General features: G+C 42.1%; 2 protein-coding genes across 4 annotated transcripts in view; both read right to left on the reverse strand.

Annotated features, from left to right (window-relative positions):
- The window catches only part of LOC104923975 (N-acyl-aromatic-L-amino acid amidohydrolase (carboxylate-forming) B), a 20,741-nt gene extending 16,849 nt beyond the window's left edge, over positions 1–3,892 (reverse strand). For both annotated transcript variants that reach the window (XM_019272119.2, XM_010737192.3), the window contains exons 1-6: positions 2,350–3,892; positions 1,853–2,113; positions 1,578–1,773; positions 1,372–1,465; positions 1,172–1,279; positions 954–1,066 (exon numbers count right to left, since the gene is read on the reverse strand). In XM_019272119.2, coding sequence (XP_019127664.2) covers positions 954–1,066; positions 1,172–1,279; positions 1,372–1,465; positions 1,578–1,773; positions 1,853–2,109 — 768 coding nt within the window. In that variant the 5' untranslated portion in view covers positions 2,110–2,113; positions 2,350–3,892. The remainder of the gene's footprint in view (positions 1–953; positions 1,067–1,171; positions 1,280–1,371; positions 1,466–1,577; positions 1,774–1,852; positions 2,114–2,349) is intronic.
- A 130-nt stretch (positions 3,893–4,022) lies between these two features.
- LOC104923974 (oxysterol-binding protein 1) lies at positions 4,023–14,220 on the reverse strand. 2 transcript variants are annotated; one of them, XM_010737188.3, is made up of 17 exons: positions 13,844–14,220; positions 12,239–12,407; positions 11,823–12,031; positions 11,475–11,643; positions 11,220–11,331; positions 10,889–11,072; positions 10,237–10,354; positions 9,897–9,954; positions 9,579–9,743; positions 8,934–9,179; positions 8,091–8,211; positions 7,896–7,999; positions 7,065–7,160; positions 6,751–6,938; positions 6,008–6,243; positions 5,847–5,885; positions 4,023–5,757 (listed from the first exon to the last, which is right to left on the reverse strand). In XM_010737188.3, the coding sequence occupies exons 2-17, from the start codon at positions 12,367–12,369 to the stop codon at positions 5,615–5,617; spliced, it is 2,319 nt and encodes a 772-aa protein (XP_010735490.1). In that variant the 5' UTR covers positions 12,370–12,407; positions 13,844–14,220; the 3' UTR covers positions 4,023–5,614. The 2 variants fall into 2 exon arrangements, with proteins under 2 accessions (XP_010735490.1, XP_010735492.1); XM_010737190.3 differs by lacking the exon at positions 5,847–5,885.
- Positions 14,221–15,956: the final 1,736 nt, after the last annotated feature.

Here is a 15,956-nt window from a genome sequence, read left to right on the forward strand (position 1 = left end):
GGTATATGGAGATAACTAACTAATAAACACAAGTGGAAAAAAAAAAACAAATAAAAAACACCAAAAAAAAAAAAAAAACAGACGGGACCAAAATCAGACGGGGACCCCGGCGGGACAGACAAAAGCAGGAGGCGGCATTTATTTCAAGTTAAGTATTAACACAGACCACTCTGAGGACCTGAGGAAAAAAAAGGCAAAAGGCACGGAAAAATGGAAGGACCTCTTTCAAAGGGGAACACAGGAAGGGAAGGCAACACACTATCTCTCTAAAACCCCACCAACAAACCATGCCAAGAAGAAGAGGATATATTTATTTTATGCCGTGCACTGACACTAGATACTGGAACATGATTTATCGTGAGCCTTTTGGCTTTTTTTTTTTTTTTTTTTGGTAGTCCCACAACCTCCACAAGTACAAAACTGAGATAGAAGAGAAGACTGACCAATGTACAACTGGGTAAAAGACGCAGACAACCTGACAAGTGAAAGAGGAAGAACAGAATATGAGATAACTAACTAATTAAACACAAGTGAAAAAAAAACAAAAAACAGACGGGACAAAGACAGGAATTAAAGTAACACAAGACACCTGAGGAAAGACTCTTTCAACAGAAAACAGGAAACACTAAAACCCCCAAACCATGCCAAGAAGAAGAGGATATAATTTATTTTATGCTGTGCACTGACACTAGATACTGAACATGATTTATCGTTGATGACTGTTGAATACCTATCAAACAAAGAGGTTGATTATTTATAGGACAAAAGGCTGAACTAAAGATCCACCCTTGGTACATGGGGCACACGTAGTACCAGGTCACTCAAAAAGTATTTTAAGTAATTATATAATCAAAGCTGTCATGTAATCATTTTGTTAGGTGGTCTTCCTGGTTCAGGTGCCTGTTTATTCACATTTAATAAATGAAAAAATGCAAATACATTTCAGACTGTACCTGGAGTTGAGGGTGGATAGCTGCTGTGATGTTGCCAGTCTCGCTGTCTCTTGGGTAGTCCATGTTTTTAACCGTGGTGTACACGTCCACAAATCCTCCTTCAAAAACAGTGCCTGAAAACAAATTCAGATCAAGCAAAAAAAAAAAAAGACGGCTTATAACAAAGAAACACACAAAGTTTGCAAGACTTCTGAGTCATCTTGGAGTTGTGTAAGCACCTGAGTTGTAGAAACGGACCCAATCGAGCACATGCTGCACGCTGTGTTTCATTGTGGTATAGATGTTTGACCTCACCACACCATGGGGTTGGGGGCCGATCTCCATGGCTGCAGAAAATGGATTTTTAAATGGCAAAATTACACATTATCAAGTAGTGCATTTGTTAAGCTGGTGTTATATTAAAAATAAAATAATATACCAAATCCATGTTTTCCAACTGAATCAAGGGAATATGACTCTTTACTGGAGACATCGAGATGGATGTATCTCATTGGTATATCTGGCATCTGCCTCTGGAAGTGACGCGTCAGGTATTTTAGATTTCTAGCATTTCCAATTTCAACAACAACTCTGTAAAGTTTGAATTTATATTTTACTTGAGCGTGTAGGAACTGTTGTGCTTGCCTGCAGGTATCTGAATATGTGCAGGCAGATCCAGTCGCAGTCAGAGTAGGCGATGAGGCACAGGCCCATGTTGGATGTGGTGTTGTGGAGGTCACAAACAAGATCCACCGCCTCAGGACTTCCTTTAGGACCCAGCAAGGCGTTCAGTTCTTTTGATCGAATCATCTCGTAGGGGTCTTTTTTTGATACTGGACCACTGAGAGACAGAGAAACGATCAGATGACAATTCATCATCATCACCACCAGGGGCATTACCATGAGCATCGTCGCCTTACCTGAGGGCGGCATGGGTGAAGCAGCGGTTCAGGTCGGTGTTGACGTATCTGCGGCACTGCTGCATGGCCCACGGGTTCGACAACACCATGAGCACAGACGCAGGCCTTTCCTCATCATCATTATCCTCCTTCATAACGTTCTTTGCTTTGAGCAGCTCTTTCACCAAGTACACTCCAGACAGCTCATTGCCATGGGTACCACCGCACACAGCGACCCGGGACAACCTTGGCAAATGCACCACTTTGTCTACCTCCATCTCACTGAGGGCAGGCAGAGATACAGTGGGGAAAAGTGCGGGCGTATGCAACAACACATTACTGTATATGCATGCACAGATTGAGTTGCACACACTACTTTATCTGTCTTTTTATTCAGTGCTAAACCTCAGTTTCACTCAGTAGGAGGCATCAGTTGTTACCCCCAGTGTTGATGTCACTGGGTACATTGTAGACAACACTGCAACACAAAGCGGAGACAATGATTTATGAAGCCTTACCTGGTTTTTCTGGCTTGCTGAAAACTGTAAAGGGGGCAGTTCCGGCTTTGTATGTTCTGTACTCTGAAAGCAGCACTGAGATTTAAAGTCTTTTTTAAAGTCTCTTAACTGAGGAGAGCTCGAGGTAAAACGGGGTGAACTGTTAGCTCCGCCTTCACAGATAAGAGGTGAAATGAATAATGAAACATCATACCGCACATCTTACCCAAGCCGGCACATTTCTCTTCCCTCTCCCCCCGTCGTTTACCCTCTTCAACCCTCTCCCGGGCTTTCATGCAGTTTTACTGATTCAGCATTCCCATCCCTCCCTCTCTCCACAGGCTGCAGCTGCCTGTTATGCAAACTCCCACCGTCTCCCTACCACCCTCTTGCCACCACTGCGCCGCACTGTACTTCACTGTATCATAGGCAGGGTGTGTCCTGAGTGTGACGTTGGTGTATTGGTTGCTTCCTTTTTATCCAAACAGCTGTGAGGTCCACCAAACTGGAAGCCCCTCCCCAACTTTACCCCCCAAAACTACCCCATGTCCCTCTCTCTCTGCCTCATGTATAGGATGGTAGGTTCCAGTCTGCCTTTCAGAAAATTGGCTGAAAATAGATCTGCTGGCATGACACAGCAGGAGAGGCGCCTGTGGTGTGTAGAGTGAATGCAAAAGCTCTTCTCGCAGAGACAGAGACAAGTGAACCAGCTGCTGATTGGAAGAGAACATTTAATCTTTAACAAGAAAAAAGGTTGAATTTCGAACTTCATTATCTTAACTGTTAAAAGACCTTTTAACTTTAATATTTAGTATGTTTTATTTCTTACATTGGAAGTAAACATTTGACATTTTAGTCTGCTATGATGTATAACTGTTTTGTTTTTTACTACAGTATTTGTAGGTTGTAATCGAACTACAGTGGCTGTGGAAAGACTTTTAGCCCTGGTATGTGGGGCACAGGTGAGCTACCGGGGTGCCCCACAGTATAAATATTTTTAATAAAAGATGACATAACTAAGTACAGCTAAGGATAATGAGAATGTAATTAGTTCAGCGTGCATTGATAAACCTGGACAAGACAAAAATTTAGTTTCCAGTAAAGTGTAGCTGCTGTTAGCAGTTTGTTAGCTGGGCTGTGAGCTCAGAGCATCAGCGGGAGTTGTTCGGTGTTCGTACCACAGGCGTTTTTTTTTTGTACCTCTGGGAAGAAGAGGTTTTCAGGGGGGAATGCTAAGAGGGATGTTGCTGGTGTCATGCCATAACCGGAGCTGGGCAAGTGGGCAATGCAACCAGAGGAGAAAAGACCGAAGGGGATGTTGACAGAGGACGCTGAGGAGAGAGTGAATGAGCCAGAGGCTGCAAAACAAGAGTATAAATCAGGGACTGACTTTTTTAGTCATTGGTAAGAACTTGGCTGGACTTATTAGCTGGCTGCTAGGTGCTTGTTGCACTTCACTTGTGTTTTGCTGTTAGAAAAGACACATGAACTTCAAGTGGAAACACACAAACTAATGAGAAGTTTGTTTTTAATTTTTTATTATTATTATTATTTTATTGACAGCATGTCATCCCACCCAAAGCTCCTACTGAACACGTGGACAGAGTTGATTTGGCAAATCGTTAACCATGTTATCTAATTAATAACTCATTGGCGCAAATGAAAGAACTGGATAAAAAGCTACTTGTTTGACATCACAGCATTTGTTTATTAGATTCTTTTTTTTCTCTCTTTGTTAATACAAAATACTGAACAATGTCACGTCTCCTCAGTTAGGTATGGAAACTCCCTTTTTTTTCTGAAAATGAAGAAAGTCCTCTTCCAATAATATGAGAGGAACCAAAATTACAAGAAAAAAAAAAAACTACCTTACAATTATCAATACTATAATATGAATTTCTATACATTTATAAAATCATAGTTATTTGCAACGCTTCTTCTTTGTTTCTTTATTCTTCATTTTTAAGTACACTTACAAACAAAATTATGAAATTCACACACATACACGCGCACACACATATCACGTTTTTGGTGTCAAAATATATTTGCATATGTATGAACTCTTGAGCAGATGCACGAGGGGCGCGGCGTTTTATTTTCACCGCTGAATTGACTTTGAATTGGTTTATTCTCGTTTTGTCTGTGTTTTCCTCGCAACGCAAAAAAAGCGTCCAACGCTTTTCACTACTCGCCGCTTTTTACTGCCACATGACTCATCCGCAAAATGTCTCGTTACGATCCTGTGAAAACGGGTCATAATTGTTGACTGAATAAAACGTGAGACTTTCTCAGCTCTCATCTTTTGAAGAAGAAACCAGCCACACGTGTCAGCGTCATATCCTCACTCAGGTGTCATGTAAATACAAATGAGAGCAGGTTGCTCATTTCTAAAACAAAACTTTGATCGTCATAATTTCTGTCGGGGCTTCGGAAAGGTGGAAAAAAACAAACAAACTATACAACATGACAGTTTGGAGGTTCAACCAGTATTTTGGACAATTATTTCTTTTTTTTAAGTTTTTTTTTTAGTATTAAGCACAGTATACTGCACTGAGGCAGCGTTGTAAAGTGATGGAAGAGCAGATACGCAGTCATACACACAAGCACACTAGAACCTTCACTTCATTACATTAAGACACTAAATCAGAGATAAACAAGAAATATTCGCTAACATCTTGAAGGCCACCAGTCGACGTTTTAATGAAATTATTTTTAATCATATTTATATAGAAATGTATATATTAACCAGGTCTTACCCCCCCCCTTTTTTTTTCTTTTAGAGTTATTACCAAAGCACACAATGCTGTGGATGACAATAGCTACACTATCGCACAGGGTGTTACCAGCACGAGACCTCTTCTGCTCCTGATCTGAGAGACCGAACAAGACGTGAGCAGAGAGACTAAAAAAAGGATCTACTGTAGATTTGGAAGCACTGCCCATTACGTTTCTTCCCACCTTATGCTCAGCCTGACCCCGAGTCAAAGCAGCACAGACGTTTTTTTTATTCCAGTCAGATGTGTGACAGCATCGATAGGACTCAAGGACACACGAACCAAAATGGGATGAAGGAGGCCAGAGGAAAAACCCCGCTCCCCCTCTGGATCAGACAGCAGTGACCGTCCTGGAGATCTCTTAGAACAGAGAGCCACTGGAGGGAGGCAGTCTTCCAAGTTGGGTGGGGTGCGAGTAGGGGTGGGGGACAAGCTGGCCTTTGCGGTAGCTGCCCACCAGGCGGCTTTGATGGATTAGTCTCTACAGGGGGGCTTTGCAGTCAATGCTGAGGTCAAAATATATCCGGACAGCCCTCCCAGCTCCCGCGATCTTTAGCTTCCCAGTAGCCTCCCTTATAGATATGGACCTGCTCACCTGTGATCCGGTCCTCGCAGCGCTCGAACCAAAGTGCCTGGTAGTTCTCGTGAGGTGCACCTGGATAGAGAGAAGAAGCGTGTTAGCAAAAGTAGACGATTGAAACAAAAAACTAAAGCAGCAAAAAAAAAAAAAAGAGGAGTACTTGCTTTTTAAGGAGGGATCAGTAAGAGAGTCCTCATCGACAGCTTGGAAGAGAAAAGGGGGATCACAGAGATTTTTTTTTACCCCTTGATTCCAGGATTTGCCCAATGAAAGACAGAAAGGAACACTGAAGACGTAAAAGCATCAACACACGCTGGACTCTTACCTTCTTCTGATTGGCTCGAGGTGCGTTGGCTGGCGGCTTCTCGCTCTCTCTCCCGCCGGACGCTACGCTGCTTCTCCTCCAGCCGCTGTTTCTCGGCGTTGGCCTCTTCCCAACGGCCGTCCTCCATGAGGCGCTGGTCGGGTCGGCGTCGGCTGTCGGTGGGCGCGACGGCGTCCTCCAGCTCGTTTAGGGACAGCGCCAAGGCGGTGAAGTAGTACATGGTTTCTGCTCCCTCGCTGGGACGGAGCGAAGACAGAGAACAGCAGCGACATGTGACACCCTGCTCTGTTTGTTTGGAGTGGCGTATCACAGCTTTAGCTTCCATGGGAAGTTATGTTGGGGAATTTCGGAAAAATTATAAATCAGAAACTTCCCATGGGAATTATGGAAATTATGGGAATTTGAGTAATTGGGGGTAAGCTAGCATATTTACCCCATATCATCATCTAGACTTCACTTTATGTAGTCCACAGACGTGTGGCTTCATTAGCCCTGCAGTAAGCAGTGTGCTATGTTAGGAATAGCAGATATTCATTACATAAGTACACATGCCATGCATTCACATGCTGCTGGATCACTGCTGTCTTCAGCGCTCATTCATAATTTAAACACCTATTGTGTCTGATGGGCGCTCTGTCAACATAAGCGGTGTAAAGTGAGATGGCGCTGCTCCCGAGGACTGACTCAGCTTGTGCTTATTTATATACCGTGCACGTGCCGAGCCGTGCAGTACCGTTACTTACGGGAGCGGGTTTCTCCTCCACACCTCTCTGGCTTTGAGGGTTTGATAGACAGTCTTCTGTTTGCCCTCCGTGCCGTTCTCTCCCCCTCGGCTGCTCTGCATCACCCGGGAAAACTCCATCTTCTCGTCCCACGTGCCCGACAGCACGTAGTGGGCCTTGCCGTCCTTGTCCATCACCACACCGGTCACCTGAAGAGAGGAAGCAGAGGAGTAAGACTCAGAGGAGACTGGCCACAGGTTGTTGGGTTGGAGGAGAGAAGGTATTGGCCACACAGGATGTGATGCGAAAAGTTTCACGCGATGATGTTTTCTCACCTTCCTGGCCACATCTCTGGAGAAGTAGCTGTAAGGAGCAAACTTCAAGTGGCAGCGGTCTCCAGTGGTGTGGTTCACTACGTCTATCTCACCCGACTGGGCAGACAGAAACAAAAAGATCGTTTAGAGGAAATCAAACAAATCAGTTTAAACTTCCATTTAGAGACAGATGTTCCTGACAACATCGATTAAACAGGTTAGGTGCAAGAATAATAATAAAGAAGAATGAAGATGAAGAATAATGAAACGCTCAGAAAATGGGCAAAACTGAGAAAAATGTAAAGAATCTGTGAACATGCAAAACAGCTCGCACACACTCACATGCGTCACAAGATACTGTGCCATAAACATTCCAGTACATCGCATGTGACGCGGGGAAAGTTTGTTTCATTGTTCAAATATTAAAATGTTCCTTGTTCCTTGTTGTATCTTTTTCCACTTAAACAAATGTTTATGACAGAAAGTTACAGAAAGGTTTCGTTTCTGCCGTGGCAGCTCTGGTTGCATAAGCCTGATGCAGGACGGAACGACTTGATACGTCAGGTGTTTATTACATTGGTTTAGCTCAAGAACTGATCATTTCATCTGTAAATGATCTTTACGGGCAATTTCAATAAAGTTTGCAATATATAAATTGCTACATACATTTTCCACACACTCATTGAAGATTTCATCCGTACCACACGCCTGTACTTCAACTCTTTAGTCACAGCTTGTGCCCCATTTGTTAGTCGAGATTAAAAAAAAGCATGTGCAGCCTCCAGCTGGGAATCAGCTCTAATGGTGGTGTAAAAGTCTGTTTATTCGAAGCTTTGACTCCGTCAGTCTCACCTGATCGATCCACAGTTTGCCCACGATGATGTTGTGCACCGTGGTGGTGACCTTCTTCCATGTGTAGTGATTGTTTCCCTTCTCGAAGATCGCGTGAATTGTGCCTACGATGACGGAGGAAACATGAACAAGATGCGACAGGTTGTAACGATTATTGACTGACCGCAACGAGAAATGTTTGAATCGCACCCTTACCTAAAGGCATAATGGAGAGGTATTTTCCTCTAAACTTGCTGGCGACCGTGATTTCCTGCCTCAGAGTCCAGCCGCGATCAGAAATCACATGATGCGCTGCTGCAGGTGGATGGTGACTCACCTGAGAGAGGTAAAGCACATGATTTCACATAACTGAGGGCGTAAAGTGATATTGCTTTGTATGTTTGAATCCGTCCTAATAGTTATGACTATAACTGTAATAACTGTATATTTATTGACAGTATACAGACGCACTGACAGACCTGCCACAGCGGCCTGTTGTTACGCTGAAGTGCTTGAAAATCCCCACTACACATCTCAAATCCAATTACATTACTCATGAAAATCTCTGGATTTGCCGCAGTTTATTGGATTATGTATCGGACTGGATATATTTTCCTGTTCTTCGGGGAATAGAAACCTTTCCGCCATTCTAATTTTCCAGCATTAAGCCTCTGCGTCCTAAAATTGTTTCCACACAATCCCATCCTCCTTTTTTTTTTCGCCCTGCACATTGTGCATCTACTTCAGCCCTCATGAAACACGGCAGTAAGTGTTCAAAATGTTACCACATGAGGGAATATAATCACCTTTGTTTACCCACCAACACTCCTCTGACCCTTTATTCGAATAAAACTGACCTTCTGTTCCTGCTTTGATTCGTTTACACTTGTGAATTCTTGTTTCGGGCAACATGAAGAAAAAAAAGGAAGCAAAATACTCAAAACATGCTGAGTCAATAGGATTTCTCGAATCACCCTTCCTGACAGTCATTCTGTGTCCAGTTCCACTTCCTTGTCAGAAGCCCTCTCTCTTCTTTTCCCCACCACCCCCTACTCTCACCTGCTCGCAGAGGGAGCGGTAGCCGCTCTCTCTCCGGCGGTCCAGCTCGTACGTCTCTCCCAGCAGCGGGTTGAAGGGCTTGCCCGTGCGGTGGACGGTGGTCGAGTAGGAGGACACGGAGAACGCGGCCACGTAGCACATCTGCTCGAGCGAGCTCTGGCACTTGGAGGCCTTGTCCAGCAGCTCGTGGTACTCCAGGTCCTCAGACAACCGCTGCAGCATGGAGATGGGCTCGTTGAAGTTCACCTGCGGAGTGTTAAAACATGTCATGGATGACCACAAACATAAAGACAGTAAACCAATACCAGCATATCTGCAATAATCTGTATTCGTCTGTAACGTAGCAAAGGCACGGCATCGTGATTTATACAGATTTTATAATAAATTATAATAACTTTTAGTTTTTATCCAGCATCATGCTTCGAATGAATGCTGAACATCTCATCTGTATTATTAGTCTTTACACAGAAGACAGAGATGTAGGATGTCAGATCCATGGAAAACAAGTTCACTTGTCACCCCTAACCTGCCTTAGCGGGCAGCCACGGCGCTTCTCCAAATGCACAGTAGGGTGCAGATTCTAGACATTAGTCACAGACTTCCTGTGAGTCAAACCGGGCGTTGAACTCTGCGCCTGATACTCACAGGCATTGGAATCTTGGACAGCTCTTTGCCAATACAGTTCTTCATGATACTCCACAGGTTGAGGGAGTAGTTGGGTTTGTCGGGAATGCGTGTCCGTCTCTTCTTCAAGGGCACTAACTCCTGGGAGGGAGACTCCTGGTTCATCGCTAGGGGCTCCTCGTTTAGCTAAAAAAGGCAGAAATTGTACCATCAGTCTGTTATTTACAGACCCACTGAGTCATGTTTCTAATCTGATTTATTACGATAACATTTTATGGCATGCAAAAACAGTGAACCAGTCCTTTTAAGAGTCGTCTCAGAGGTCAGAACGAGACCTACCGACTGATCATCAGGACACATTTCACTGTTGAAACCGCTGACGTTACTGCTTGATCTTCTGTAAGAGATAAGAGATTAAAAAAACAAAGACTTTCTGTAAATGTAAAACGACCACTTTAAGGAACAAGGAAATAGAGCCTAGACGGAAAGTATTTAAAGAATCGAACTACACAAACAAGAAAAACAAGACAACACGAAACTGTCACGCTTTCACATCATGTGCCTGTGCCATTCAAGGAACTAGTTTAAATAAATAAACAAAGTATTCAGGGTATTATTTGGAAGTTTTTTCCCACGAATGACGTGATGATGTGTGTGGTGTGAATGAAAGCACACTGACTTGTGGAACTGGGGGTCAGCGGGAACAGTGATAAATTCTGGCGCTTCTTCCATGGCATCAAAGAACTCATTGTCGTCGTCCTCATCACTGGCCTCACCTTTTCCAGGCCCGGCAGCACCTGTACAACAACAAAAAAAGTTCTGAAGTGACAAAGAACAGTAAAAAGGATAGATCGTCTTATGTTATGTCACATTTCTTTTAAGACGTTTTGTTCTGACTTTACTTCTGCAGTGAAAGAGATCAACCAAATTGAATAACGAAACATTCCTCTTTTAATTGTTGTTCCACACCGGTAGATAAAAATGTTGCTGAGGAATCAATGCCAGTAGACCCTTCTTTGAATGAAGGAGCTAAAAATGTTTGGGAACTACTGAACTAATGGATTCATCTTTTTTTTACTGATGACTTTTTGTCAGATACTGAGCTGCTAAAAATTGTTCAAACACTTTCTGGGTGTTTACTACTAAAACCTGTGGAAGTCATGAATCATCTCATTTTGTTCCAGATCAATAAACTCTGTAAAAAAAAAGATAAAGGAGGAAAAAAGGGCAGATTTTCCAAGAGAGGGAGGGAAGTGGAAAGAGGAATGAGTTAGAAAAAAGAAATCATATCCAAACTCTAAGTGTTGGGAAGTGTCGTGGTCACGTCATACTTTTATTGTCTGCAGTAGCGTTGGCCTGTGCGGCTCCTCTGAACGCTCGCTCCAGGTGGTTGTGCTGCTTGGCAAGTTGCTCTAAAGTCTCCTCCAGCCTCACCCGCTGGTCCCGTTCTGCTTGAAGGGCCTTCTGCCACCGCTTGCTGTGAGCCTGAGCCAATGCGAGGAAGTCTTGGCACGCCTGAGAGACAAAAACATTAAACGTTAAAAACACAAGATCCAGTTATTCTGAGCAAAAACAGCAAGTGCAGAGTACAGATTGCACGTAAAGACATTTTCATAGACACATTATACATCGATGATAAGGCAGACATGGACACACTCTTACGTTAATCATGGCGTTAGAGGTGATGCGGAACAGCGTGGCCCTCTCTGTCACCTGACGAATCTTATCCCCAGCCTCTCCGGTCAGACGCAAACTGTCCAGTTCTGATAATGACCTGGAATTAATATTAAAATGAATAAAGTGCAAAGGGTTCAACACCACACCTTAAACCTGTGTTTGTGTTTATTATTCATTTCAAACTTGAGATCTGAAGATTAAAGAGTAGAAAAGTAGAGCAGTAGATTGTTAAAGGCTGACCTCTGGAGGGCAGAGCCGTGCTTTGAGATCAGGTCGTTGCATGTGCTGAGATCTTCCACTTTGCTGCCTAGTGTTCTGAGAGCAGACTGGACTTCTGAGTTCTGTGACGCTCCGCCTTGGCCGGGAGCCACCGGCGGGGACGACAGAGAGAAGTCGTCCCCTGAGTCATCTGTCAACAATCAAAGCAACAAAAGGAAAAAGCTTAAAAAGAGTTTCAGGAAACCACATCTGCCATTCACGTTGCCTCTCTATGATTAAAAAGATTTCAGAGAAGCTTCATTTAGAAAGTTCACAGAGCAAGAACTCTGAGTACTTCTTTCCTCTGCTGTGTGTGTTTGTATGCTTCACCTGACTCAGCCTGCATGCGGGCCGCCTTGGCTTTGGCCAGTTCCAGGGCAGTGATCCAGCGCTGGCGTTCCACCTCACAGCTGGCTTTAAGGTGGTACGTCTGTGCCCCTCCATTGGAGATGACAAAGTTGCAGGCGTCGTCTACGGTGATAGTCGCCGTGGCCAAGTTGATTGTGCCTCGACATGTGTGGCCCATCTCTGCCTGGGTCCTGATGATCAGAGGTGTTTGATTTAAACACAAAAATGTAACTTAACAGAGAAAGCGACACCACAACAGAGGTTAGGTGTCCGCTGCTTAATTTACAGCTAGATGTAATTAAACAGTAGTTACAAAAGATCAAATTGTTGAGGACTTCTCTGGTGACACGATCAAGGATACATCCGTCCTTAATTTGATCTTCCGGAGAAAAGCGTACCTGTAATATGACAACAGCCCATTGCTCAGGACAAACCACCTCCGCTGATATCCCTTGATATAGTTTGTCCACTTGAACACCCATCCTTTATACGTGTCGCCAGCAGGAGTGGGGGTCTTGGGCTCCGACATTACAGCCCCCAAAAACCAAGAGACAGATTTGAAGGAACCTGAAAGAAGACAACAAAAAGTTAGGAATATTATTATCTGCATGACGAAGGCTTTAGCTTTCAAACAGAGCTGAAATGACTAATCAATAAGTATTCAGCAGTTCTTCTGATAATTGATTTATTATTTAAAAAAAACACAAATACACTCAAATGTGCATAGGTGACTGGTTTTCTTACTTTTCGGTCACGTCAAACTGAATATTTTTTAGATTTTAAGACTCATTTCACGCATCAAGTGAGAAATAATCAGCAGCTTAAGTATTAGTCTTCTTGAGTCACTGCCCTACTTAAATATTAATCTATAAAAATCGATTAATTTAACGGGACAGTTACATGATGCGTCACTGGTTGCTTGATATTGATCTTTCAGTGTGCTGTGTCAGGTCAAAGATTAACTATAGAATCAATACAGAGTGACTGCTGACACAATGCACCTACAAAACTAGGCCGGAATTAGATGTGCATAAAGATTTTAGACTGAGCAGTAGTCTCTGTGACCACAGACTGTCTAAAACCTGGACGTAGTCTCTGTGACCGCAGACTGTCTAAAACCTGGACATAGTCTTAGTGACGTCCCCACAGACTGTCTAAAACCTGGACGTAGTCTCCGTGACGTCCCCACAGACTATCTAAAACCTGGATGTAGTCTCCGTGAGGTCCCCACAGACTGTCTAAAACCTGGATGTAGTCTCCGTGACGTCCCCGCAGAGTGTCTAAAACCTGGACGTAGTCTCAGTGAGGTTCCCACAGACTGTCTAAAACCTGGACGTAGTCTCCGTGACGTCCCCACAGACTGTCTAAAACCTGGACGTAGTCTCAGTGACGTCCCCACAGACTGTCTAAAACCTGGACGTAGTCTCTGTGACCGCAGACTGTCTAAAACATGGACGTAGTCTCTGTGGCGTCCCCACAGACTGTCTAAAACCTGGCCGTAGTCTCTGTGATGTCCCCGCAGACTGTCTAAAACCTGGACGCAGTCTCTGTGGCGTCCCCACAGACTGTCTAAAACCTGGACGTAGTCTCTGTGACGTCCCCGCAGACTGTTTAAAACCTGGACGTAGTCTCTGTCTGGCGTTTTAGACAGTCTGGGATATTAATAAATGAAACAAAAAAATGGTTCAAATCATCTTTACATGGAGATTTAGCACAATAATTGCAAAACCAGATAATAACATAAAATAATGAATAAAAAGCTCATCATATATTGACGAGCTTGACACCTGACCATAAGCTAACCAGTCCCGGTAATAACAGTTCAGCCAGAACCGGAGCTAAGAAAAAAGTAAAAGAAAACACCACTTGTGATTATTTTTGGTAGTTTACCAGCTGACATGTGCACATTAACGACACGTATGCATGCAAGAGTCACCGCTTAACCAATCGTTAGCTCCCTTATCTGGCTCTCAAACTCGTCCACTCGGCCTTTGCGTGTTTACCTTGACGTGTCCGAAATGTGAGAGCTCAGGCAGCGAGACGCCCGGGGAAGAAGTCACGGCTAACTTTGACACCCATACGCTGCTGTGCCAGGCTAGCTGAGGAGGGCTAACTCCGACCGACACGGGACAAGCTAGTGATGAAAAACCACCAAACCAAAGACGGCGACGACGACAGCGGGTTGACCGTGCGATAAAGTGACGCCAACGACGGTCGCCGGTGTGTCTCGATAGTCGTGTCTGCGGTGTTTATTCTCCAGCTGCGTACGCCGACAGGAATCTACAAGCTAGCGGGCTACATCTAACTAGCCTAACGTTAGCTCGCTGGTTACACCCGGTGCGACGCTATTTGGTCTCGGCTAGAAACAGAGACAAGCTGGCTGCAGTACCGTCCCTGCTCGGTGTGTCAAGCTGACCAATCTCGGACAGTATCAACCACATAATAATAATATTCATATTGTTTAGATAGATAGAATCAGAAATACTTTAATAATCAACACTACCAATTTGATGTATATACTTTAAATAATAATAATAATAATATTGTTTAGATAGATAGAATCAGAAATACTTTAATAATCCCAGGGGGTAAATCAACACTACCAATTTGATGTATATACTTTAAATAATAATAATAATAATAATAATAATAATAATAATAATAATAATAATTTCTGTCACCCAAGGACACCTTACAATAAATGAGAGTAGACAGCAAATAACAGAAACAAACAAAAAGAACCCTAAAAGTATATCAAATTACAAGAATACATTAAAAACAGGTTAAAATAGGACAATGCAATTGAATCAGATGGAAAAGGCTATTTTAAACAGGTGGGTTTTAAGTGCAGACTTGAATTGTGAGAGTTAGTTGTTCCTTATGAACAATATATTACTGTACTTTGTACAATATATTTATAGTGATTATATTTTAATCACTATTGCTATTTTGATATTTTATTATGTATGTATATTATGTATGCAGATAGATAGATAGATAGATAGATAGATAGATAGATAGATAGATAGATAGATAGATAGATAGATCTAAATTTAAATATATACAGAGGAATAAAACTCTAAAAGTAAAAAAAAATGTGCAGGGGAGTTAAATATTTGCATAGAAGATAAATATATAACTGTGTAAGAAGTTAATCCATGCTAAACATCCATACAAAAACTATATAAAAAGAAGAAAGTGACTGTAGAAATAAAACTGTTTTATACAAATAGAAAACTATCTAATATATTCCCTGCTCGGGTGTCAGCTGACCATCTCGGACAGTATCAACCACAATAATAATAATATTCATATTGTTTAGATGATAGAATCAGAAATACTTTAATAATCAACACTACCAATTTGATGTATATACTTTAAATAATAATAATAATAATATGTTTAGATAGATGAATCAGAATACTTAATATCCCCGGGGGTAATCAACACTACATTGAGTATATACTTAAATCAATAATAATAATAATAATAATAATATAATAACTATAATAATTCTGTCACCCAAGGACACCTTACAATTGAGAGTAGACAGCAATAACGAAACAACAAAAGAACCCTAAGTATATCAAATTACAAGAATCACATTAAAAACCAGTTAATAGGACAATGCAATTGAATCAGATGGAAAAGGCTATTTTAAACAGGTGGGTTTAAGTGCAGACTTGAATTGTGAGAGTTAGTTGTTCCTTCTTCGAACAATATATTACTGTACTTTGTACAATATATTTTGTGATTATATTTAATCACTATTGCTATTATTGATATTTTATATATTATGTATATTATGTTATCAGATAGATAGATAGATAATAGATAGAGATAGATAGATGATAGATAGATAGATAGATAGCTAGATCTAAATTAATCTATAAGGATAAAACTAAAACGGTAAAAAAATGTGCAGGGCGTTAAATTCTGCTAGAGTAAATATATAACTGGTAAGAAGTTAATCCATGCTAACATCCATACAAAAAACTATATAAAAAGAAGAAAGTGACTGTAGAAATAATGTTTATACAATAGAAAACTTATCTATATATATATATATATCTACTATTATATATATATTACATTATATATATATATATCTATCTA

Source organism: Larimichthys crocea, chromosome XIV (genome assembly GCF_000972845.2).
Source record: "Larimichthys crocea isolate SSNF chromosome XIV, L_crocea_2.0, whole genome shotgun sequence".
In the NCBI taxonomy this organism is placed as follows: Eukaryota; Metazoa; Chordata; class Actinopteri; family Sciaenidae; genus Larimichthys; species Larimichthys crocea.

Coding starts and splice junctions, on each gene's coding strand:
- LOC104923974 (XM_010737188.3), bottom strand. CDS start 12,369: ATGTCGGAGCCCAAGACCCCCACTCCTGCTGGCGACACGTATAAAGGA. Junction 11,073..11,219: donor CCTCTAACGCCATGATTAAC/GTAAGAGTGTGT, acceptor TTTGTCTCTCAG/GCGTGCCAAGACTTCCTCGC. Junction 5,758..5,846: donor TACTGATCCCTCCTTAAAAA/GCAAGTACTCCT, acceptor CTCTCTATCCAG/GTGCACCTCACGAGAACTAC.